Genomic DNA, 26,816 nt, shown 5'->3' with positions numbered 1-26,816 from the left:
TCAGCGTTTCAATGAAAACGCTGTTAGACGGGCGCCTCCAACAGGCGAACAACTACACACCCTCTCTACCAATGCCATGCTCCCCGTCCCATGCACAGACGACTACTCTTACATAACCGCACACACAGATACAGGGAACGTATCTGTATCACATGCAGAGCTCATAAAAATAAAATGGCGTTACACAAAACTAAACGTTGTAGCCCTCCCTCCCCAAAGTCACAAAAGTGATGGCAATTGAAAGCGAAAAAAAACCCGCCAAATGAAGTGGAAGAATATTTGGCTGGGGATTGGAATGTGATTTTATATGCTGGGATGCTAGGGACAACTTAATCGATTCGTTTCGTTAGATGAAAATACAGCTACATAGTACGTATTACATAGCTACATATTCGTGTAGTATATCACAGTGGAAAAGGGTACTCGGTAAGGGGTGCTTAATCTAAAGATACAATTGTAATCGTATCATCGGAATACTATACATGTCCGTGTGTACCATTTTTAATGTATTACTACTATTCCTATTATCTGGTAAAATTTCCAGACAGTGGAATAATAATGTAATGGAATTTAAGCTAAAATTCAGGCCATAACTTAATTTAAATTCCATTTTCATAGTTTCTACTAACATTATACTAAACCTTACTTTTAATTCTTTTAACAATAATCTTACTACATATGTATACTACATACATATACTTATATTCGAATGAGAGAAAATGGGAATAACATGAGCTTTTGTTTTTTTTTAGCTTGAATTTCACTAAATTCTCATCTCTCTCTTGCTCTATCTCTGCTGCCGCTGCTGCTGCTAGTGCTGGTGGTGGTGGTGTTGGTATTGGTGTTGCCATCAAACTTTGCGCGGAATTGTCGTTGTCATCGTCAGCGCAGTCGAGAACACACCTGAGAAATCAATCAATCGATTTGTTCAACTGAAACTGTGACAAGAGAGCAGCCAGCCTGAGGAAGGGAGAAAGGGAGGAAGGGAGACTGAAGACTTTAACAATCAGTCGGGCAACATGTTGTCAACATATTTGTTAACGTTTGATAAAAAAGAACGCGCTCAGAATGCTGACTGCGCTAAATGCCCGCTGGCATTTTATGCTGAAAAACAAAAGACAAAGCAAGGGAGATAAGTAAAGGAAGCGTTGGCGAGGATAAGCTTCTTTAGAGGAGAGAGAGAGAACGAGAGAGAGAGAGAGAAAAATAGAGAAAGAGAGAGGGCGGGGATTGTCAATTGTCAGGCCGGTGGCGGCGGCACCGGTACATGTCAATAACTTCAAACAAAAACAAACCAAAAAAAATAAAGTCAAAAGAAGGAGCAGGGGAGAGCAGAGCGCCTGAAGGCCATAAAGTGCGTACATTTATTTCAAATTTTTTTGATAGGGTACCAAGTTTAAAGATAACGTGTTTATAAAGGGAAGAAACATCCCAAAGCCAAAGCAAAAATCTCATGGTTTGCCGTGGTTCTTGTGACAAAACGAGGAGGAACGTTGTGAGTTGCGGCGACCGTAGTCAGTATGGCTACGTTTAGCGACAATTTTGAAATACACATGTAACCGTGAGCTCTAACAGGAGTGCGGATACCAAATTTTGTTGCTCTAGCCTTAATAGGCTCTGAGATCTGTGGATGCCACACATTTTCGTCCTTTGCGGGGGCGGAAAGGGGTGGGGCCAATTTTTGAAGTACACTTGTGGAGGTTCGATATCACAGGAGTGTGGATACCAAATTTGGTTGCTCTAGCTCTTATAGTCTCTGAGCACTAGGCGCTCATAGGGACGAACGGACAGACAGACATGGCTCAATCGACTCGGCTATTGATACTGATCAAGAATATATATACTCTATGGGGTCAGAAACGCTTCCTTCTGGACGTTACACACATCTACTTACACCACAAATCTAATATACCCCTATACTCATTTTGAGTATCGGGTATAAAAAGAGTCAGTCTGTTGTCAAAATACCTTTGACGGGTTTTTTTTTTCTGTGTCGATGCTTCAAAGCGAAATGCAGTCCATCTTTTGATTTACGCCGTCCGGTGTGGAAAATTTTCCGATCTCACACACAGAGGAAGTTAGATGGAATGGAGGGAGTGAGATGGAATGGGAGTGGGAGATGAACAACTTTTGCCACACATTCCATGTAAATATTTGGAGGCAGAGAAGCAGCTGACAACTGTTGCCGCTTGCCCTTGTGCAATGTGACTGACTGGACGACAATCGGGCGGATGGATGGAGTGGAGTGAAGGTAGGCCCTCAGAGCGGTGGGGGACCAGAAAGTGACAGCTGGACAACAAATCAGCTTACGAGAGGGAATGCCTCAATAAACTTTTGTAACCAACTTTTTCACCGGAACGGACGGGGGAGAACGGACGACGAAAAAGTCAACTTAAATGCGTTCAAGCATTCATCTATTTTTGGACAAAGATTTTCTATGGCGTCCCCATTTTACTTTTTCTTTTGGCTTTTCCTCGCTTTTCTTTTCATTTCTTTCGCTCTATATTTAAGAGTATGTTCGATCTGCCCCTCTGGCAAAGTTTTTACCTCTGAGGTGGCACATACTATACTATAATACACATACTATAGAATATCCTATATATACTCGGTCTTTATAGATCATTTTTAGTGGGTGGTAAAGAGCAACGGGAAATTTTTGAATCGATTTTTAGGAATGGAACTCAAAGAAATCTTTTAAAATTCCTTGATATTGTTGTGTTTAAAATTGTTGTTGTCTTATCTTTGGAAATGATGGATATTCCCTTTAAAAATGCAAAATAAATGTTTGTCGCGACTCATGGCAAATTCAATGCACATCGCACATAAATTAAATGCTAATAAATTGCAAATGAAATAGGCAATATTGTATGGGTGAGACTTTGCAGTACAGCGCAGAGTTTTGCCGCAAAATACAAGCAAAAGAATGATTAATGCCCATGGGGCATGGGGCAGGCAGAACAAAGGCGAAGGTAACAAACCATCCAGCAAGAGGGAGAGAGAGAAAGAGAGAGAGGGGACAACCCATCAATTGACAAATGTCGCGCACGGCACATCCATCATAATTATGCGCAATATTGAAGACATATTCGGGGGCGCTGCCTGACAACTTTATGACTCGGTCCGAAATGGAAATTCTAGATATGTATGTTTATTTTGTTGCAGATTTACAGGTTCTTAATTAAAATCATTCCATATGAAAATTCATCAAATGACGGACTGTCTAATCTGTCTGTCTGGTCTGTCTTTTGTCGGTTGTCTTTTCATTCACATATGCACACATATGTTTCATGCTCTTAATTTGTGCCTCATGTGTCGCGTAGAGGCTACTCTGGTCTACGACTCCTGTCTCCTGTGATCTCATTTCTTTCCTTCGCCTCTGCCTCTGTCTCTCTGGCGACATTTTCATTTAATTTTTCGTCGCTTTACTTTTCTTTATTTATTAAATCTAAAGACATTTTTCGCATTCGCTTTGCCTTAATTGAGATATTTATTCCATGCTGTGTTTATAATTTTTATACCCGATGCTCAAAATGAGTATTGGGGTATATTAGATTTGTTGTAAAAGTGGATGTGTGTAACGTCCAAAAGGAATCGTTTCCGACCCCATAAAGTATATATATTCTTGATCAGCATCAATAGCCGAGTCGATTGAGCCATGTCTGTCTGTCCGTCTGTCCGTCCGTCCGTCTGTCCGTCTGTCCGTCCCCTTCAGCGCCTAGTGCTCAAAGACTATAAGAGCTAGAGCAACGATGTTTTGGATCCAGACTTCTGTGATATGTCACTGCTACAAAAATATTTGAAAACTTCGCCCCGCCCACTTCCGCCCCCACAAAGGACGAAAATCTGTGGCATCCACAATTTTAAAGATATGAGAAAACCAAAAACGTAGAATTGTAGAGAATGACCATATCTTTAAGACTGCGGAATCTGAATTGGATCGTATTATTATAGCCAGCATCAAGAAAACAATTTCATTTTGTCTCGCCCTGTCTCTCTCTAACACACACGTAGCATAGGCGGCTTTGCTTAGAGTAAAACATTAGCGCCTAGATCTCAGAGACTACAAAAGCTAGAGCAACCAAATTTGGTATCCACACTCCTAATATATCGGACCGAGACGAGTTTGTTCCAAAATTTCGCCACACCCCCTTCCGCCCCCGCAAAGGACGAAAATCTGGGGATATTCAAAAATCTCAGAGACTATTAAGGCTAGAGTAACCAAATTTGGTATCCGCACTCCTGTTAGATCTTACTATAAAACGTGTATCTCAAAATTTCGCCCCACCCCCTTCCGCCCACACAAAGGACGAAAATCTGTTGCAACCACAATATTGCACATTTGAGAAAACTAAAAACGCAGAATCATAGATAATGACCATATCTATCAGATTGCTGAATCTGGATCAGATCAGATCATTTTTATAGCCAATAGGAACAAATCAATTTGCAGTGGCTACGCAGCGCCCGACGTCACGCTCAGACTGATTTTCTGTCTCTCTCGCACGCACTCTTTGTCGTGTCGTGTCGTGCCATACTGACTTAGTATCGGGTATAACCGTAGAGTTGCGGTGTCCGCAGCAACTCACAACGTTCCCCCTCGTTTTTGCATTTGGATGGCTCTTTAAATGGATCTCTGTTTTTGCTAGGTTGCTAGGTGTACGTATGTCCGACAGTCGCCAGTAATGCTGCGATGGTATGGAACCTTCTCCCTGAATGGATCACCAATATCCCAAAACCTCCGAAAACTGTCCTCCAGTCGTTGCAGTACGTAGTCCATCCCTCGTCGGAGAGATAATACCGAATAGTCTTATACAAGTTATTGTTGAAAATAGTTATTTGCTCTTAGGGAAAGAAGATATTGAAATGGAAATGAAAGTGATACAGCAGTTGTTATTCTGTAAAGGATGCACAATAGATGTAAGATGACAATGTTCGTACATTGATCAAATGTGGCACATGTGGCATATTTTCTCTAAAGTTAGATCATTTTCAGTACCATTTTCTGTCGCACGCACTCTTTTTCGTTCAATTCTAGCGCCGTCTGCCGGAAGAGAGCCATACTGACTAAGTATCGGGTATAAATGTAGAGTTGCGGTCGGCGCAGAAACTCACAGCGTTCCCCTCGTTTTTTTGTAGTTCTAGTTTATTTTTATTATTAAAAAAAAGCAAACCCACACAATTTTTTAATCGCTGTTTGCACAAATGTTCTTCCCTCAACGACTCAGTCGGCGTTAAGTATTTAGTTTTTGATGTTTTTGTATTTCTTTTCGGTTTGTTTTTTTTCGTGTAGTATTTGTGGCTGAGTTTTTCTCCCACTAATAGTATTTTTAGCTTCGGTTGCGTTGCCGGCCGGTACTTTTGCAGAATTATCAAAATGTTTTGTTGGTTTCTTGGTTTTTTTATACCCGATACTCAAAATGAGTATATGGGTATATTAGATTTGTGGTGTAAATAGATGTGTGTAACGTTCAGAAGGACGTGTTTCCGGCCCCATAAAGTATATATATTCTTGATCAGCATCAATAGCCATCAATATCAGCGCCTAGTGTTCAAAGACTACAAAAGCTAGAGCAACGACACTTTGTATCCAGACTACATCTCAAAATTTCGCCCGGCCCCTTCCACCCCTACAAAGGACGAAAATCTGTGGCATCCACAATTTGAAAGATATGAGAAAACCAAAAACGCACAATCGAAGAGAATGACAATATCTTCTAGAATCAGAATCTGCAAAATGTGAACCAGATCGGATCATTTTTATAGCCAAAAGTAAAAAATCAATTTGCAGTGGCTACGCAGCGCCCGACCCTGGGTATGTGTTGTTTTCTCTGATTTTTGTTGACTTACTTCTTCGACCTCTACTTGAGGATTATCCCTCCCAATGATTATTCATTCCGAATCCTAAGTACAAGTCAAATAAATAACACAAGAATAATAGATATGTAGATACACAGATACTTTCTACAGATGCCAAAAATATAATATTCATAACAATAAGAAAAAAGGTCTAACTATGTATCTTAATGATCCAAATTATTTTGTCAGTGGTGGAGGCACAAAATATCCAAAAAGAAAAGCTTATTGGCCCGCGCCCGATGCCAAGAAAAATACACAACAAACAAATAGCCGCAGCCAATGTTTTCTAAATATTAGTATTTAGCGCAAGTTAAATAATCATACAGATTATTGCACAAAACTAAAAAAAAGAAAGAAAAAAAATAAAAAGGAAAGAAAGAAAAAAAAATACAAATATAAATAAAAAATAAAAAATACTAAACAATTAAAAAAACGAAGGGAAACGTTGTGAGTTGCTGCGGCGACCGCAACTTTACATTTATTGCCGATACTTACTCAGTATGGCTCTCCTCCGGCAGACGCCGCTACTATTAAACGACACGACGGACGGACAGACGGACAGACAGACGGACAGACAGACGGACAGACAGACAAACAGACAGACAGACAGACAGACAGACAGGGCTCAATCGACTCGGCTATTGATGCTGATCAAGAATATATATACTTTATGGGGTCGGAAACGATTCCTTCTGGACGTTACACACATCCATTTTCACCACAAATCTAAAGGTACACCCTGTAGCCGCATATAGCCCCCCCCATCTAAGCTTTTACATTCTGTGTTACAATCAACATTGTTGCACCATCTCGTTGAAGATGATGTGGCAGCGTTGCGCATGGGAGAAAGTTAAACTTTTTACATCAAAGAACTTAAATTAGGAAAATATTTACTCGCTCAAAAACCAACACCAAAAAGGGTAGGGAAATGTGAAAATTTTGATTCGAAAAGTTTAAAAACAAAGCATTTGTTTTTTTTGTGAAAACCTAAAATTGAAAAGTTTTCAATTAGTTTCACTTGAATTTGCACTTAATTTTAATTGTTTACAGGGTATAGACATAGTTTATTGAAAGCCATAGAGAATGCTCGCCATATAATGCAACAAAACTTTGTGCTTATTTTTACAGACAAATTTTTTCTTTGGTGCATTCAAAAATCTCATTTAATTAATTGAATTCAATCCGACAACCGTCATGGAAAAAGCATGCGGGCAAGGCTGTCTCGGAACGCCTCCGCTCTCCCTCCCTTTCTCATTTTACCTAATTACTTTCTCTTCCCAATGAGAGATGCCCCTCTGGGCGCGGAAATAACCATAGAAATACCCAAAAATAATTCATTATTTATTTTGTCGGAATATGACACAATTTTTCCTGCTTGTGTGGAGGAAGAGGGGCAGCGGCCAAAGGTGACAGAGTGACTGACAAATGCCCAGAGATTCGCATAGCCCCCCTGACAGATATCCAAAACGATGATGGCTTGACAGCTGGTGCTGCTGCAGTCACAATTTTCAAGATACAAGAAATCCGTAAACGCAGAATCATGAAGAATGATCATATACAAGAGTTGTCGTTTGGCTGGTTGAACACCTAGACTCTTAGAACACTATCAGTTCTTGAGCAGTGAGCTTTCATGTCGATACATTTTTGAGTCACGTAGAAAAGGAGTACAGGGTATATCTTTGTTGCTTATTTGATTGGCCATTTTCTTTTAGGGGTTAAGCTCTGATTAGCGATGGCTGTGATTCATTGGGAGGATGAGGATGAGGTTGTCCATTGGCCTGGCTCTCGCTAGCGTCATTGCAGAGCATTTTACCTGCTGGCACAATTAAGTATTCGGCACGTAAATGAATCATTCAAATGGCTTTTCATCTACTCACTCTCTCTCTTTCATGGTTTTGGCTGAGTTTTTCGTAGCGGTGGCGATGGTTTTTGTGGTCTATATGCCCCGTCAGCTCGTGTTGTGTGCAATTAATAGATTTAATTAAGAAATAATGGAACAAAACCCAACCCACCCCTTGTCTTCTTGTGTGTCACTCTTTCAAGTGTGAAAATTATGATTATTTTCCATACATAATTTTCTTTACGAAAAATGCAAGATACAAGAGAAAAATGTCACTTTTTTCCCCACCAACAACGATTATTTTGGCTTAAATCATAAATCAAATAAGCTTTTAATTAATTTTTATACAAATATATGTATATAGCATGAGGAGCCATAGAAATTGACTTCCAGAACTAAGATTACATCGATATTCCAAGGCTCTCATTCACATTTCGATATTTGGTATTCCACGTTTCGGCGCTGTTTTCTGGCGCTATATAAATTGGTGTAAAAAATCCCCCAGCGACGGGCCGAATGCCGAACATAATTCAGCAGAAATGACCCAAAGCACACGACAACGGCTGCCAAGAAATGTTTGCCTGCCTGCCCGCACGGAAACTGCAGTTTTTTTTGCTGTTCTGTTGCATTGGTTACGACTGCTGTGTGTATGCGGGTGACGTGCGGTTGTGGCTGGCATGGGGCATACGGTAGGGTAAGGAGGGAGGCACGCGGCAGTGGCAGTGGCAGTGGCAGATGGCGGTCGGGCACAGCCCACGGCATAGCAGCAGCTTGTGTACAGGGTATACGGCTGGGTGTGGCTGCCATTGAATTGAACCCAAACAAATGGTCGACAATTTGCCAGAGGTTCTGCTGCTGCTGTTGCTGTTGCAGCTGCGTCCTGTAAAACATTTAAGTAATGCAACCCCACAGGATCAATAGAATAGATTGCAACAATTGTGTTAAAGGTGGAAGCCTCAAGGCAAAACAAAATTGAACATAAAAGAAGGCGTTGCTGAACGAATACAAAAGCTTTAGAGGATGTGCCTCTTTTGGTGAATTTTTGGATGTCACAAAAATTTTTGTATTTTGAGATCCGATTTCTAGTGTTTTTCTGTTAGGTTCAAGTTAAAGAATATAACTGTTGCATGTTCCGTAGAGGCTCAAAGAGGCTTTATTTGCTGCTGCTGCAAAAATCTCTAAATGTGTCAAAAATATGTGACCCCAACATTCGCTAGATAACCATTTGCAATGAAAAATTCTCTGTGCAGTGCAAATATTGGATTACAGCAGCAATTTTGGCCTTGACAATCGCGCGGCTTATTAACGCAAGACGCGATTTCCTGCCAATTGTTCAGCACACCGGAAACGACAAGGGGGGGGGGGGGGAGGCTGGGCTGCTAACCAGAGCCGTGGGTAGTCGAACTGTCAAATGGCCGTACATCATCCTGCCCCCAAAAAAAATGGGCCAGAGATCTATGCCAAGTGCCACCCCATCATGCCTGCACCCACCTCTAATGTGGCAAATGATTTTTATACCCGATTCTCAAGCGTACCCAGAAGAAAGCGTTTCCGACCCCATAAAGTATATATATGCTTGATCAGCATCAATAGCCGAGTCGATTGAGCCATGTCTGTCTGTCCGTCCCTATGAGCGCCTAGTGCTCAAAGACTATAAGAGCTAGAGCAACGACATTTTATATCCGGACTTCTGTGATATGTCACTGTTACAAGTAGATGTTACAAAACATCGCCCCACCCCCTTCCGCCCCCACAAAGAACGAAAATCTGTGGCATCCACAATATTGAAGATACGAGAAAACTAAAAGAACAAATCAATTTGCAGTGGCTACGCAGCGCCCGACGACATGTTCAGACACATTTTCTGTCTATCTCGCACGCACTCTTTGTCGTGTCGTTTAATATTTGCGGCGTCTGGCGGAGGAGAGTCATACTGACTGAGTATCGGATATAAATGTAGAGTTGCGGTCGCAGCAGCAACTCACAACGTTCTCCCCCTCGTTATACCCGATACTCAAAATGAGTATTGGGGTATATTAGATTTGTGGTAAAAGTGGATGTGTGTAACGTCCAGAAGGAATCGTTTCCGACCCCATAAAGTATATATATTCTTGATCAGCATCAATAGCCGAGTCGATTGAGCCATGTCTGTCTTTGCCCCGCCCACTTCCGCCCCCACAAAGGGCGAAAACTTGTGGCATCCACAAATTCAAAGATACGAGAAAACTAAAAACGCAGAATCGTAGAAGATATATCTTCTAGAGTGCAAAATCTGAACCAGATCGTGTAATTATTATAGCCAGAATCAAGAAAACAATTTCATTCTTTCTCGCTCTGTCTCTCTCTAACACGCAGGTTTCATGATCGGTTTTGCGAATTGCAAAATATGAGTTCAAGGATCTCAGAACCCATAAAAGCTAGTGCAACCAAATTTGGTATCCACACTCCTGTGATATCGGACCTTGACCGTTTTGTGTCAAAATTTCGCCACACCCCCTTCCGCCCCCGCAAAGGACGAAAATCTGGGGCATCCACAAATCTCAGATACTATTAACGCTAGAGTAACCAAATTTAGTATCCGCACTCCTGTTAGATCTCACTATAAAACGTATATCTCAAAATTTCGCCCCACCCCCTTCCACCCCCACAAAAGACGAAGATCTGTTGCATCCAAAATATTGTAGATTCGAGAAAACTAAAAACGCAAAATCATAGAGAATGACCATATATATCCGGTTGCGGAATCTGGATCAGATCGGAAAATTTGTATAGCCAAAAGGAACAAATCAATTTGCACTGGCTACGCAGCGCCCGACGTCACGCTCAGACTGATTTTCTGTCTCTCTCGCACGCACTCTTTGTCGTGTCGTTTAATATTAGCGGCGTCTGCCGGAGGAGAGCCATACTGACTTAGTATCGGGTATAACAGTAGAGTTGCGGTGTCCGCAGCAACTCACAACGTTCCCCCTCGTTTTATTTTCTTTTATTTTTTTTTTCTTTTCTGTTTTTATGGCTATAATTTTTCGTCGTCGTCTCTTGAGTCATCGTCGAATTATTGCGAAACTATGCGAATGCGAATGCAATATTTTGGTCGAAAAAGCCTTATTGCTGTTGCATTTATTTTCTCTATGCATGTTGTTGAATGTGTGTGTGTGTGTGAAAGAGAGATTGTGTATGTGTTTTTTTTTCATGGTGGGTGAGAATCTCTTAGAGACGTGACCAGCCCGTACCAGTCAACGAACTGGACTACTCCTCCGGGGCTTCCCGGCTCACTTACACACCTCATTCCCCGCGGGATCACCGCTAAGTATTACTTCGCGGGGATGGGTTGCCTACTTCGGCACTCTCTGCTAAGCTTCGCTCCCTTTCGCATCTTCTCAGATCATTCTGGATGGCTATACGGGTGTTGCATACGCGCATCCAGTTTTTCTCTGACTCGGTCATATATGACAGCTCCTCTAATGGTGGAGCAAATTGTGGTCTTGAGCTGTACCTCGTGCAGTAATACATCACATGCTCCGCATCCTCGCTGGCATTTGGACACTCAGGACACTGTGGGGTGTCGTCATGCCTAAATCTATGCAGGTACTTTCTGTAGCCTCCGTGCCCCGTCTGGAATTGGGTGAGGTGATAATTCACTTCCCCGCTGCTCCGCCCCATCCACGACTCGATGTTGGGGATCATCTGGTGGGTCCACCTCCCATTGCGGACCGTGTCCCATCTCTCTTGCCAGGTTACTATCGATCGCGTTCTTTCTTCTTGGGTGCCGGCAGGCGTTGCGCCCTCGCCTGTCTTCCTTCGGGTATATACCGCCTCCATCTCCCTAGCCAGTGTATCCACCGGGATCATCCCTGCTAGGATCAGCGCAGCGTCATCGGAGACCGTTTGGAATCCGGATATGACTCGCAGTGCGCTTAGTCGGTAGATGGACGATAGCTTTCTCCGGAGCTCCACAGCTTTTAACGCAGTGCTCCACACTGGCGCCGCATAGAGCAGGACGGAGGTTACTACCCGCGAAAGGAGTTTCCTACTTCCAACTCTTGGTCCTCCGACGTTTGGCATCATACGCGCACGGGACATCTGCATATTTGCTAGCATAAGCTATGTGGCTTCTAAAGCTCAGTAGGTTGTCTAGGATGACTCCTAGATACTTCAGGCATGGATCCGGTACAGTACGCCCGTTCCCCACCTGAACTGTCATGAACTCCATGGTTTTTCTGCTGGATATCAGAACAGCCTCCGTTTTGTGGACTGCCAGATCAAGTCCAGCATTTTTGAGCCACTCACCTACTATCCGGATTGAGTTGTTCGCGGCCGCCTCCACTTCCCGTACGTACTTTGCCACCACGACTAACGCTAGGTCGTCTGCGAATACTACTAGCCTACATCCTGGTGGGAGGCTGAGCCGGAGGACATCGTCATACATCATGTTCCGCAAGAGCGGGCCAAGGACCGACCCCTGTGGGACACCTGCTGTGACTGGGTACCGCTTTGTGCCATCTTCCGTGTCGTACAGGATTACCCTGTCTGAGAGGTAGCTAGAGATTACCCTCACCAGGTAATTTGGTAGTCCAGCGTTCTCCTGGCAGCTTATGATCCTTGCCCAGCGTGCCGTGTTAAACGCGTTCCACAGGTCGAGGATTACTACTGAACAGTATTCCTTTTCTCCCCATCTCCAACTTTTACCTTCGATCGCCTTCCTCGCTATTTTCGTGACCAGCGACACTGCGTCAACAGTTGAGCGGGACTTTCGAAAGCCAAACTGCGCATCAGAGAGTGCTCCCCTTTCCTCAATGGCGTCCAAAAGACGATTGTAGATGATCCTCTCGAGAATTTTCCAGCGGTGTCCAGTAGGCAGATCGGCGTATATCCCGACGGATCTTCTGCTGGCTTGTGTGTGTGTGTGTGTCTCTCTGGAAGAATGCGCCGCCGAGTGGCCAATAATGTTTGCAATTATTTATTGCCCAACCCCCTCAGAGTTCGTACGGTTTTGTGGGGTGGGGGGATGTTTATTGCTACCTCCTCAGAACACGAGAGTGCAACCATGCCCCCCTACCATTCTCGATGTGCAGAACGTGCGAAAAACTTGTATGTTCTCAACAGATTTGTGCAGCTTTGAACTTTTCGGTTTAAAGGGAAGGGGAGGGGAGCGGAGGGTAGGGGAGTGGGTATTGAGTCAGCGGCGGTACACATGACGACATAATTCCAACATACACACAGGCAGCGGCGGCAATGCAGCAATATTTGCTAGCAATTAATAAATTTAGTGAGTTTTATGCCACACACCCTGCATCTGCCACTGCCACTGCCTTTACACACACCCCCCTACCGCTGTTTTGCAATGTTTATGAATGAAAATATCGCATGAATTTTCATCTCAATTTGGTGTCTAATAAATTGGAATCACACTCAAGCGCATGCTAATTAATTTGTAGATCATAAAATTATGATTAGAGCGCAACATGCGGCTGCTGCCTCTGCTGTTGCCTATAGATATTTTTTCTTCGTTCTGTGGCAGCCTTGGAAGGTGCGTTGACCAATGCGGAGTATGCGCAATTAGTCGACATATCCACAAACACAGATGCGGATACAAAGATACAATGATATACAGCTACACACGCGACAGTGTGCTGCATAAAAGATACAAGATTTTCTTCTGACTAATTTCTGACTATTTTTCTTATTTTTTGTGACTTATTTTTTGCAGGTAAGTTCTGATTGATTGATTGCAAGGAAGATTATGTTGTATTCGTTGTAAATTCAGAAGAAGCAAGCGGTTTCCACACAAAAAAGAGTATGTATGATGCAAAAAATAATAGAAACAGCGAATTTCTTCAGCGAATGTTTTTTTTTTAACAAAAGAGTAAAATTAAAAAGTCCTAAAGGGCCCAAAAAAAAGTTAATGTTTTTATGCTTTGACATTTTGTTCTTATCTAGCTTACAAATACTCATTTTGAGTATCGGGTATAAAAATGTAATGACAATTAATTACAATCGAAACACTACAACAGGCAAAATGCTTGAGTACCAGAATCTCTGTAATTCAAAGCAATTCTCTAAGACGGTTATGATAACAGGATATTCCTCTAGAGGTTCTAGTGGTTTCTTTTAGCTGATTATAACGTTCTGAAGCTGCAGCATATTTAGAAGGCAATCAACGGATACCCAGAGATAAATCTTTAACTAATTAAAAAAAAAAGATACAAACAAAACAGGAAAAGAAAAACAAACAAAAAATATGTGTGGGGGTCAAATTTGTTATACCCGATACTCAAAATGAGTATTGGGGTATATTAGATTTGTGGTAAAAGTGGATGTGTGTAACGTCCAGAAGGAATCGTTTCCGACCCCATAAAGTATATATATTCTTGATCAGCATCAATAGCCGAGTCGATTGAGCCCTGTCTGTCTGTCCGTCTGTCCGTCCCCTTCAGCGCCTAGTGCTCAAAGACTATAAGAGCTAGAGCAACGATGTTTTGGATCCAGACTTCTGTGATATGTCACTGCTACAAAAATATTTCAAAACTTCGCCCCGCCCACTTCCGCCCCCACAAAGGACGAAAATCTGTGGCATCCACATTTTTAAAGATACGTTAAAACCAAAAACGCAGAATCGGTGAGGATGACCATATCTTCTACAGTGCAAAATCTGAACCAGATCGTATAATGATTATAGCCAGAATCAAGAAAACAATTTCATTCTTTCTCGCTCTGTCTCTCTCTAACACACAGGTTTCATGGTCGGTTTTGTCAATTGCAAAATATGAGTTCAAGGATCTCAGAACCTATAAGAGCCAGAGCAACCAAATTTGGTATCCACACTCCTGTGATATCGGACCTTGACCGTTTCGTGTCCAAATTTCGCCACACCCCCTTCCGCCCCCGCAAAGGACGAAAATCTGGGGCATCCACAAATCTCAGAGACTATTAAGGCTAGAGTAACCAAATTTGGTATCCGCACTTCTGTTAGATCTCGCTATAAAACGTATATCTCAGAATTTCGCCCCACCCCCTTCCGCCCCCACAAAGGACGAAAATCTGTTGCATCCACAATATTGCACATTCGAGAAAACTAAAAACGCAGAATCATAGATAATGACCATATCTATCAGATTGCTGAATCTGCAGTGGCTACGCAGCGCCCGACGTCACGCTCAGACTGATTTTCTGTCTCTCTCGCACGCACTCTTTGTCGTGTGGTTCAATATTAGCGGCGTCTGCCGCAGGAGAGCCATACTGACTTAGTATCGGGTATAACTGTAGAGTTGCGGTGTCCGCAGCAACTCACAACGTTCCACCTCGTTTTTTTTGTGTTTCTGAGTGGGAGTGTTTGGCTCTGGAATTTCGGCAACAAATCTCCCAATCGATTCTCACCTCATTGTCGGGGTAGTCCGGACCTGGACATGGGCACGGGATTGTTTTCAATATCACAACAAACTTGACCGCAGACTTTGCCAAATTGCTGTTGCCTTTTGGGGGTGGGGGAAAAAAATGTTGACGTGAAAATTGCAAACGAATGTTGGCTAGGCGCAACAGTTTTTCCACCTCTTCTCCCCCCTCTCTCCCTCTCTCTCACTCTGGCTCTTGGTGTTTTGGTGCGTCTGGAATGAATAGAGGCGTCATTAGGGGGCACGCAAAATATTGTGTGAGTGTGTGTGTATGTGTGTGTATGTGGCGCCGTTGTTTGTTTGCTTTATAAACGCGCGCTGTAACATCAGCGATTGAAAGAAAAGAGAAGCATGTGAGAGTAAGAGAAAGAGAGACAGTCCCACAGTCGATCCACGAAAAGTCTCCATTTTGCCCTGGCTGGCCTCTGTTATTCGCTGTTCGCATTAATTATTTATCTGCCTCTCTCTCTCTCTGTCCCTTTCTCTTTATGTATGTATATGTATGTGTTTCTCTTTGGTTATTCGCAATGTTTCATGCATAATTAAGCATTTTTGCAATTAAATGTGTAAGCGTGTGTCTCCTCCTTGTGTCTGGTAGGTACCTTCCTGCATCTTCACCTCAACCTCCATTCTCCGTTTCCCATTCGAAACCCTACCACCATCCATCCTCCTCCGTCCTCCCTCGCAAAAACCCTTTCAACTAACGAAACGTTTGCTTGAGCTTAAGGCCTGAAGAATATTCAAGTAATATTTTAGTAATAACTTAGGGGATCTCCGAATGAAAGGGGAATATTGAGAAGGGGCTTAAATTAAGGCTTAGTTTTGTGTGGCTTCCTTAAGGTATCTCCCATTAGCAGCGATAGGACTCCAACATTAAAGACGAAAGCCTATTCTTTGGGTACTGCTTCCCAGAAAGAACCCACCCCAAAGGTAAAATATGCTTTTCAATGTTATTTAAAGCAGGAGATTTTATTCCTATTAAGGTATTTATATACTTTAAGTAGCTTTCAAACATTTAGGGGCGGTTTCTCGACATCGGATTAAGGTGCCGACTGGCTTACGACCAGACAAACTTGTCCAAAAACCATTCGGCTTTCTTTGCCGAGGGCCGGTAGTTTGTCGGTTGTTTGCTGTTAAGCGCAAACACACAGAATTGCTTGGATTACTGAATGAGCTGTTTATGCTTCGTCTAACGCAAAGCAATAGTCTATCCTTCTTCATATTTTTGTAGAGCCGAGCAATTCTTAGCCGGCGGACCGGTGGCTGGCATGAGCCCTTGAGAAAATCAATTTTCCGACACTTTTTCTGTCCGAGATATGTTAATCCGAAGGCGAGAAACCAGCCCTCAAAATTAATTTAATCCTAGACGATCTTAGAAGAAAACCCACCAAAAATTTCCAAAGTTCTACTAATTATACGAGTCTATCTAAAAGTATAAGTATTTTCTTCTTAAGAGCTCTTCTTATTTAAGGTTTAAGTAACAGCTTCCTAGAGTAGTTCCCTAGAATAGTTCCATTAATGTTCCTCCTAAAATACACTTAACCTAGAAAAATGTCTTAATTAAATGCGAAAGAATCTTCTTATATTATTTTGTAGACTCTTTCATTATCTATGTATGTACTTCTCGAAACAGGAAATGGCGAAACGGCGAAAACAATCCAATTATTTTTGATTTCTTTTTACCACAATTTCCCCTCAAAATATCATCTGATTCGGCATGATACAAGTAATGCTAGATTTTCACAGATTTTCTGATTTTATCTAGATTTTTCCCCGTCGTCGCTTTTACTTTACCTGGCGTGGCGTGGCAAGGCAGGCATTTTCTGCGTGTGATAAAATCACATAAACAAAATATTTAGCCCTGAATTGCTTGCCAAAAAATGTTCAGTTTCATTTGCTTTTATTCATTGTTTTGTTGTTTTTGTTGCTGGTTATGCCTTGTTTTTTTTTTGCAATTTCTTTTGGTTTTCAAGGGTATATTTATTTCGTAAAGTTACAAGAAAGCCGTAAATGTAGAATCTTTATGATCTACATCTTATCTACAAGTTGCAGAATCTGATTGGAATCGGCTCAATATTACTGACACAATGCATACAAAAAATTTCGCTTGGCTGTTTGAACACCTGTCCTTTCAGTGCCAGAGCAAAGAGCTTTGAGTGTCATTACTTGTCGATAGAGTTCCGTTAAGGGGTATCTTAGTGTTGCAAACGCTTGTGGCGGGATTTCAATCTTTTGTTTTGCCGGCAACAACGGATTGTAGAGGGATTCTAGAGGGAGGTGCCTCTGCGGCTCCACAACAGCCCCTCCTACTGCCTACCCTCCCCCTGTCTGCTCTTCGTTCCTCTCTCTTCTGCTCCCTATTATTTCTATAGTATTTTTCACACAATAAACGTGTAGTCGCCGCTAGAAAAGCAACAGCAACAAAATTTCGGGTGTGTAGAAAAACTTGCGAAATATTTTCCACTTGGCACGCAGCATGGCCGTATTCGTATTCGTAGACTTTTCTATGGGAGTGTTTGAGTGTGGGACTCTGTGTGAGTGTATCTGTATTTTAAATTTTGAGGTTTAGTCCCAAAAGCGGGTGGGGAAATGCACAACAGATTTTCCCGAATTCAAGTGTTTATTAGCGGAAAATATCTGGAGAATCTATTGGTTAAATTGGTGCTTGAGAATAAAATATATAGTATCCTATAATCAACTCGAGCTGCTGGCAACCACAGTTTGTTGCCAAAAAAAAAAAAAAAGCCAGGGAGCCAGAAAACGTTCTTGATTCTGGGATTATAAATAGTTTGCCAAAAATCTGCTGCCTGCTGTTGCACAGTGCTGTGGTGCGGGTGGCAGCAATGTCTCTTCTTGCTATCATTGAAAATTCAATTTCAATTATTGTGTGTGTATGTGACTTGTCGTTGATACTCGTAGACGATGATGATTCTTCTTCTCCTTCTGGCACTTAAATGTCACATTTTTCAGTTTTCCCCCTCACTATGTGTGTGTGTGTGTGTGTGTGTGTGTTGTGTGGCTCATTTTCTTGGGTCATATTTTCACAAATTAAATTTTTATTGAGCGTATCGTTTGGGCATAATTAATTTTAATTGAGGACACAGATACACACACAGAGAGAGAGAGAGAGAGATATACTCTTAGAGAGCGGTTAGCAGCAACATGGTCATCTTGGTTCAACATATCTATATTTATAGGAAAGAAAGGTTTCTTGATTCAGGAACTGTAGATAGAACACTGCTACCACCAGATACTCTGAGATGTACATATGTTGTATGACGAAAGTTCACTTTTCACACCTCGAACCCACCAGAGGAGTATCCAACTGTCTGTCTGTCCTCCGTACATATTAACTTCTAATTCAATCATTGCATTCTCTTGGCCTAAAACCGGCCACCCTTTCAGTGTGTAAGTGTGTGTCCTCTCAAGTGTTACAATGAGGCAAGTGCAGGCTCTATAAAAGGCCAAAATTCAACGTCACAGAGGGAGAGGGAGGGAGAGGAGCGAGTTTTGTATGCAAAACATGTCCGCCAGCAACAGCAGCAGCAGCAGCCAGAAGAGCCCCTGCCAGGAGGGCGCTAGGAGGGGTGTGTGGGGATCAGGTACAAAGTAGCATCCACCACTGGCATGCCGTCATTGGACTGTTGGGCTGTTCGACTGTTGACGTTTGCTGCAACTCATTTGCATGCAACAGTTGAACAAAAACTGCTTTTAATTCAATTTCAGTGGAGAACTCGACTCTGAAAAAGCAGACTGCAATTCTAAAGGCCGGGACGGGCACGGGCACAGGCTTATTAGCAGCCATTGTTCAAAGAAAAAGAAGAGGCTGAAGCAGCAACAGGAGGGGGCGGGGTGCTGCAAACAATCAACGCCAATGAAGCGTAAATATGTCAACAGTACAGAACGGTTTTGTTTGAAAGAGAAACGTCATGTAATGCCAGCTAAGTCGCTTCCCACTCATTCATTTGGTCAGTCAATCAGTCCCTGAGTCATTCACTCAACCACTCACTAAATCAATCAATCGGTCAGGTGAACAACGACGTCACTTCTGTTCGAACATGGAGCGCGCTCCCAGAAACCACCGCTCAACCAGGCTTCATTCAGTATACCGGCGTCCGCTACCCATGCCAGACGGGCGATATCTGTTCTCTCTCTTTCTCTCACTCTGTCTACACCCCTACCCCACCCCCGCTCGCTGTCTCCCTCTCTCTGTCTCTCTCTCTCTCTCTCGCTCTCTCTCTTTGTAGACTGATAATGATTCAGTTAAGCGATTACGTTGAGGCATAAACAGTGATAACCGCCGCATTAAAAAGTGCCAGTCTTTTATTTAATCCCCACAAAAAGCAAACGAAAATATACGAGAAAAAAATGATAAGAAAATACCCACTTGAGCGTTGAAATCAATTGAAAAAAAGTGATACAAAAATATAAAAAAAGTGTGGAAACATATATGTATTGTTTAAAGTGGCGAAAAAGTGCAAAGGCAGGAAAAGGTGACTTACAAAAAGTTAAATAGAAAAGCAACGAAAATGTCATGAAATTTCTTGAGGTAGGGTACATTGAAATCTGTGGAAAGATCAATTGTGAGTTATAGAAAACAATTAAAAAAAAAAACTTAATTTCTTTGTAATTTTAAAGCAAAAACAAAAGTTAAATCTTCTGAAAAGTTTTAAGTAAGAGCTAAAGGTGATTGTTAACAGAAAAGTCATCAGTCCTCGGAATATTTAAAGGTTGAGAGGTGTATTAATAGTTATAATTGAAGAACAGCTGAAATGTTCAAAAAAATAATCAATGGAATTCATGGAATATGATTTTCTCTTTTGTTATTTTGATGTTATTAAAAAAAACAAAAAAACAATTGAATAAATCATATGTTGTAGTACTCGTAATACTTACATAAATCGCCATCTCCACCTCCCCCATGCCACATGACTCATGCCATTTGCCATTGATAAAGCCAGACAGAGGCCCCAAAAAAAAACAAAAAAAAAACACTTGGCAGATCAGACCAAAACAATATTTTCCATTTTCAATGCCAATTGGAGCGCCGCCTGCCTGCCTCCCTCCTCCCCACCCAACCAACAAATACAACACGCTCCTGAAAGTCTGTTGTTTTTTTGTTTTTGTATCTGTTTTGTTGCATTGTGCCAGAGCTACCTGACACTTGTCAAACGCGGCGATAACATGCGAAATTTCTGGCAAACAACGAGCCAATACGGATTCCAAAAAGGCAATACAAGTTTATGCATATTAAAAACTATAAAATAAAACGCCTCGCCATAGATTATTTTATTATATATAGTTGCATATATACATACACATATATATCGTATATTTCGATGACTGCTGTGGCTGTTGTCTGCTGCCTGCTCTGTGGTACGAGTGGAAAAACACGTTTCCAGCATTATGACCAAAATGAAATGAAATGAAACGCGGCTAGAGCACAGCACACAACACAGCGCTGTGGCAATCGCCAAACGATTTCTTGGCTCTGGTGAAATGTAATCTGTATTTGAATATACCCTTTGAACGGGTGTCTAGGTAGAAAAGGAAAGCTTTTGTTGATCGAAAAAACTAGTCTACAACTGTGGACTGAATCTTTTTTGTCCTATCTGTAACTCTGCTTCCATCTTCTATCTGTGTTTCCCGCGTTATGCGGTAGCGCCCTTCGCTTGGGTTAAGTCTTATATTTTCTAAGATATTTGGCTGACAAAATGAACAAACCCTTGACTTATGTACGCACATATGTATGTATCTAAGTGTTGCGCATCATGCGGCAGTGCCCCTCGGTTGCCTGGAACCACTATTTTAATATATACATACCTCTTTATCTATCTGTCTATCTTTCTTTTATCTATATTTCTCCATGCCCCTATTTGCAAGTGTATCTATATAAAAATAGGTATACTCAATCCTTTCTTTCTGGTTATTTGTATACCCGATTCTCAAAATGAGTATAGGGGTATATTAGATTTGTGGTGATTAGATTTGTGTAACGCCCAGAAGGAAGCGTTTTCGACCCCATAAGAATATATATTATTGATCAGCATCAATAGTCGAGTCGATTGAGCCATGTCTGTCTGTCCGTCCGTCCGCCTGTCCGTCAATATGAGCGCCTAGTGCTCAGAGACTATCAGAGCTAGAGCAACGACATTTTGTATCCAAACTTCTATGATATGTCACTGTAAAGAGTGTATTTTAAAACTTCGCCCCGCCCCCACAAAAGACGAAAATATGTGGCATGCACAATTTTTAAGATACGAGAAAAAGCAAAAACACAGAATCGCAGAATCCAAACCAGATCAATGATACGATTATAGCCAGAATGAAGAAAACCATTTCATTATCTCTCGCTCCGTCTTTTTCTAACAGACACGTGTCATGGTCGGCTGTGCCTATCGCTAAAAATGAGCGCCTAAATCTCAGGACTATAAGAGCTGGAGCAACCACATTTGGTATACACATTTCTGTGAAATCGAACCTGCACAAGTGTATTTCAAAATTTCGCCCCACCCCTTTCCGCCCCCGCAAAGGACGAAAGTCTGTGGCATCCACATATCTCAGAGACTATTAAAGCTAGAGCAACCAAATGTGGTATCCACACTCCTGTTAGATCTCACTACTACAAGTTTATTTCAGAATTTCGCTCCACATTTTGTGGCATCCACAATTTTCAAGACACCAGAACAATAAACACGCACAATCATAGAGAATGACCAAAGCTACCAGATTGCCGAATCTGGATCAGATCGGATCAATTTTAAAACCAAACGGAACAAATTAAATTGCAGTGGCTACGCAACGCCTGACGACACGTTCTGACTGGTTTTGTGTCTCTTTTGCACGAACCCTTTGTCGTTCAGTGTTACGACTCGTCTGCTGGAGGGTATAAATGTAGAGCTGCGGTCGCAGCAGTGTTTTTCTAGTCTGTTCGAAATAGTGTTCAGTTTCTGGATTTACTCGTGTACTCGTTTACTCTCGTATGTACGTGTGTGCTTGTGCGCATCTAAATGGGTTTTCGGTTTTCGTCTATGACGTCTGCGTATTGTTTACAAATATACGTTTCAATTTGCAGTCTTATACACATTGTACCCTAGCGGATTATCCACGAGTACTATTCGTATTCGTATCTTATTGTATCATGGCGTACCGTACACCCATTCCTCCACCTCACAGACAGCGACACATGGCACTGAGGCTACGGCTATGAGTATTAGTTGTTGTTTTTTTGAATTTGTTCTTATGTGTTGTGTTTTCTCTCTCTTTTTTTTCTGGTATTCATTGCGCTTGCATAATCCTCCTTCGCATTTGTCGAAGCTGTCAGCAGCGATGTTGCTGCTGTTGCTGCTGCTGCAGCTGTTATTGGCATTCAAATGAATATGTAAATGTCGCATATCTTGGATTGCTCTTTTTTTTCATTAGTCACAGAGAGAGAGAGAGAGGAGGCACGGGCAGTCATGGATATCAGTGGATAGCACGATTTGTTTTTTGGAGTCGTGGCCAGAAGGTAAACTGGAAATAAAACTAAATGTTTATGAAGCCGCCAACAAATTGCCGGGCTGGGTTAAATGCGAGCACTCGTACGACAAGCATCGATTATGTTGAATTTGAACGCATCACAGCATCCTGTTTCCTGTGTCTTGGCCAAAAAGGAAGCTACACCCACCCACACACACAGAGAGAGTGGTGTGATGTGGCATGCTACACCAACAAAAAGCCACGTCAATGTTGTAGCATACTTTAGGGCGCGTTGATTCGTGTATAGCTCCCAGCATATCTACCCGTACCCGCCATACCAGCCGTATACATAATTGATGTTTGCTCTAGAAGTAACGATGCCACACAGATACACACACACACCGACACATATGGAGAAATACACACTTTTGGAGGTGAGCTGAACTTCCGCTCCTGGCAGTGAATGATTAGTTTTGGTCTCTTGGAGCGCTTAGACCCTGGAACTGGCCTCTTCGGCCGTGAAATCAAACTAAGTGCTCACGCTACAAATCCTTTATGATATCCTCTTTACAGAAAAGGAAGTACATAAATATTTTTAAGCCAAAATGTGAAAACAAATATGATTTTATGTAACATTAGGAAGCCTCACATAACTTATAAGAACACTATTTACTTTAGATTAATAGAAATCCAAGGGTATCTAAAGCTTCTATACCTTAAAACGCATCATTCTTTCTTGGTTTTACAACTGTTCCAGTTGAATGAACCTTTACCATGTGTGTATCTGCAGAAAAGGGGCAGGAGCTTCAAGCCTTCATGCCCTCAAGGTTATATGTAGTTTTGACGACGCCTGAAACCTTTTCCTTTTAACAGGAGAAAGTACACCTGTTTCTGTCACTCTCCCGAGCTTTTTCCCTCTCTCTCTCACTGTATCTGGGGGAATGTGTAGGTATATGTTCTTCTATTGATTATCATCAAATGTTCGATGTGTGTCCTTGTCTTTGTTTATAATTTCCATAACAGCACAAACTGTGTAGGGCCTTTTTCTTCATAGAATATTCATATAATACAATTAATATAAATTGATAACCATATATTTGTATTTACGTTGCTGTTAGCTCATGATTATTTGTACAAAACTGCAAAACATTTGTGGACTTTCTGCCTGAAAAATATGAATATTTCTTCTTATTTTGGTATATCCTTAGTTGTTGTTTTTTTTAACGGATCAGTAAGTTTTCACTCTCATTTCCCTTTGTGTTTGCAGCCCGTGAAAGTTGGAGACGTGTGTGTCTGTGTTGTGGCCAAGAGAAACCACTTGCATTCGCTGCTGCTGCTGCTGGCTGTCACAGAAATAGAATTGGCAATGGCTTTGGTGGTACGGTCTCAGGCCATGTGCCTGCGTGTGGACAACATGTCGCGCCACCATGCACACAGAGTGGGGCAACAAGCATCAAAGCTATGCTACAGCAAGAAAAGTGTTTGTGTGGGTGGGTGGCGTCGCGTGGTGCATGTTTGTTTGTTTTTGTTTGGCGCTCTGCTTTACTGACCAATAAATGCAACAGCAACAGCAACAGCAGCGCCGCACAGAGAACGACATATTTATCTATTTATTTGCATTGCAATTTCAAATTTAGTTTAAATCAACAAACGACCGAGTAGAAAACTGAAAGCATGAAAGTGTCACATCAGTCGCCCACGTCACAGAGGCGGCAGCAGAGTGTGGGGGAGACAGTGAGGAGCGGAGAAACAGCTGCTGGCCGTCCTCTACACGGTATTAATAGCCGCAACAACAATGTATGCAGAACCTTTTTAAGTTCCGAACAACAGAAATAACAATCGAAGTGGAAGGAAAAAGCAAAAAAGACCAATTGCCAAAAATAACCAAAAAAAAAAAACAAAAACACATTTGACAAGTGCATGTCATTCCGTCCCGTCTCGTCCCGTCTGTCCTGTCCCGTCCCGTCCTGTCCTTTCCATCCATCACAGAATCTCTATAAAGGTTCTAAACCGTTTTTCTAGCCGTACTATTTATACTCCCCCGAAAAAGTGGCTAAAATAAAGATTATTGCATAAGTTGAGGCGTGTCTGGGAATGTCCGCTTTGGGGCAATGATTGCATGATGCAATACGCCCAAAGCGGCGTGCCAAGATTTTTCGTCGCAATTCGCATTACTGTCGCCACCAGTTAAATCATTTCGCACAGGCACAGGCATTTCATTGCGAATCATTATATTTTTCGATATGCACCTCCCATCCACCGACCACCGATATTTCTTTGTGCCATTCTAAAGCCAAAAAATTGTCCATAAAAAGTCTGGGGAAACACTCGACTCGGCAACTGCGTAAACAGAAAAAAGAATATAAAATAAAGGGATATACAAAGATAGATACAACGAAAGATACAAAAAGAGAGAACTACTGAAAAGATGTTGAAAAGAATTTAAAAAAAAAAAATTTTCCTTGCCCCCCACCCAACAGGAGGGACGAATGGCGAATAGTGAATGGATTGTGGTGCGGCCAAAGGGGTAGGTGGGCTGGCTGGTGGTACCACTAACTAGGTTAGTTGGCAGCGTTTAGTGTTTTGCATAAATAACTAGCACATAAGAGGAAGAAGCTCCCGCCCATGCGCAACCAAAGGCAGAGGGTGAAGCATTAGAATAAATAAATTTGTTAAAAGAGTTGGACGAAAAAGAGAATACAGATAGAATGCAGAAAGTTAGTGAGGAGTAAAGAGAGTGTATATTTAATTAACATTAAGTTCAAACCAAGTAAAAAAAACTAATGAAATGAGTTTAAATTGTAAATTATTATTGCACTCTGGGCTGGCTCCAGTTCTGGCATTTTGTCTTACATATCTTTTGATGTGCATTTGTTCCCCTCACGCAATTACAAACTCTCGCAATTCCTTTACTGCCTCTCAGCAATTCCATCCTTATTTAGCTCTCACAGCAAAGACAACAAAAACAACAACAACATGTCCGATCATGTTATTTCCTTGGCGAACTGCGCTACAAACTTACTCTCGCAGCAACAACAGTAACAATGCGCTGCACTCAGCTGAGGCGGTGACTCTCTCTCTGAGGCCTCGCTCTCGCAAATGCAAGACATTGCATTAAGCTAAAGAGTAACCAACGGGACTTTACTTTGCTGCCTACCCAGCTCTCTAAGCAACAAAAACACTCGCTCCCAGGCCCTTCCTCTCAGAAAAAACGTTGTCTGTGATATTCTATTCTTTTTGGTATACATTTTGAATGATCGACTAGAAAAACAACTGTTTTTAAAACTTAAAAAAACTTTTAATAAATCTAAATGTTATGACTTGTAATCCCCCGCGTACTAATCGAAATCGATTTTCTTTGATCTATTTCCAGAGTCTACGCACAGCGTGGACGGAGGACCTGCATCGTGGCGTTTAACGCTCGATCAGGATTTATTTGACACGCTCAAGGGTAATTTTCCCAGTTGGTTTCAGAGCAGCACGGGTTCTTCAGCAGCAGCAGCCAGCAAACAGCAGTTGCAGTTGCACCAGAAGCACCATCAGTACCAATTGGTGGCCAGTCACAGTGTCATACCCATTACCATAGACACGAAGATCGGCAGCAACAACAACAATCATACACTCCAACAGCAGCAACATCAACAGACAGCGATACTGACCCACAGTTCCAGCTCAAGCTCTGCTTCGCCTGCTTCCTCCATTAGCTCCAATTGCTCAAAGAAGTCCAACAGCAGCAGCCTGAGCAGCTGCAGCAGCAGCAGCAGCAGCAGTTACAGCTCCCACTCCAGTGGTGGTGGTGGCGGTGGTGGTGGTGTTGGTGCAGCGACGACAAGCCGTTTCCTCAACAAATCCACCTCCACGACGCCCACCAAGGGGCTGGCACGGACGCTCAAGGCCACCCAAAAGACGCACAACGGCAACAGCAACAGCTGCCAGAAGCTAGGCCAACTGGTGAAGTCCGCCTCGTTGCACAGCCTGAGCAGTGGTAGCAGCGGTTGCAGCAACGGTAGCGGTAGCGGCAGCAGTGGCAGTGGCAGCTCCTCGCTGCTTGCCAACATATCCACATCGCCACTGACCACCGTAGAGCTCATCTCGAACGCTGCCTGCAACGGTCTGCTGGCCACCAGGCTCAGCGGCAAGGCCCTGCAGCACTCCTTTCAGGATTTCATATTGCTGCACGAGGCCTACGACGATATGTCAGAGGGTGAGTACCCGGCTTCTGGAAACTCTTTGGGTTATCCTTTTTATTAGACTTTTTTCTCGCTCTCTCTCTC

At 42.3% G+C, this 26,816-nt stretch overlaps 1 protein-coding gene and 1 long non-coding RNA gene across 2 annotated transcripts in view; one reads left to right on the top strand and one right to left on the bottom strand.

Annotated features, from left to right (window-relative positions):
- Positions 1 to 26,816, top strand: part of LOC108152088 (histone-lysine N-methyltransferase 2D) — a 55,481-nt gene that overhangs the window by 15,329 nt on the left and 13,336 nt on the right. The window contains exon 2 of the mRNA XM_033386380.1: positions 25,916 to 26,746. Coding sequence (XP_033242271.1) covers positions 25,916 to 26,746 — 831 coding nt within the window. The remainder of the gene's footprint in view (positions 1 to 25,915; positions 26,747 to 26,816) is intronic.
- On the bottom strand, positions 19,520 to 20,550 carry LOC117186160. Its single transcript, XR_004471290.1, has 2 exons — positions 19,981 to 20,550; positions 19,520 to 19,851 (listed from the first exon to the last, which is right to left on the bottom strand). It is a non-coding gene; the product is annotated as an uncharacterized LOC117186160 (long non-coding RNA).

This window comes from Drosophila miranda, chromosome XR, assembly GCF_003369915.1.
Source record: "Drosophila miranda strain MSH22 chromosome XR, D.miranda_PacBio2.1, whole genome shotgun sequence".
Taxonomy (NCBI): domain Eukaryota; kingdom Metazoa; phylum Arthropoda; class Insecta; order Diptera; family Drosophilidae; genus Drosophila; species Drosophila miranda.
The sequence above is the reverse complement of the archived record's forward strand: the minus strand, read 5'-3'. Positions and strand labels throughout refer to the sequence as shown.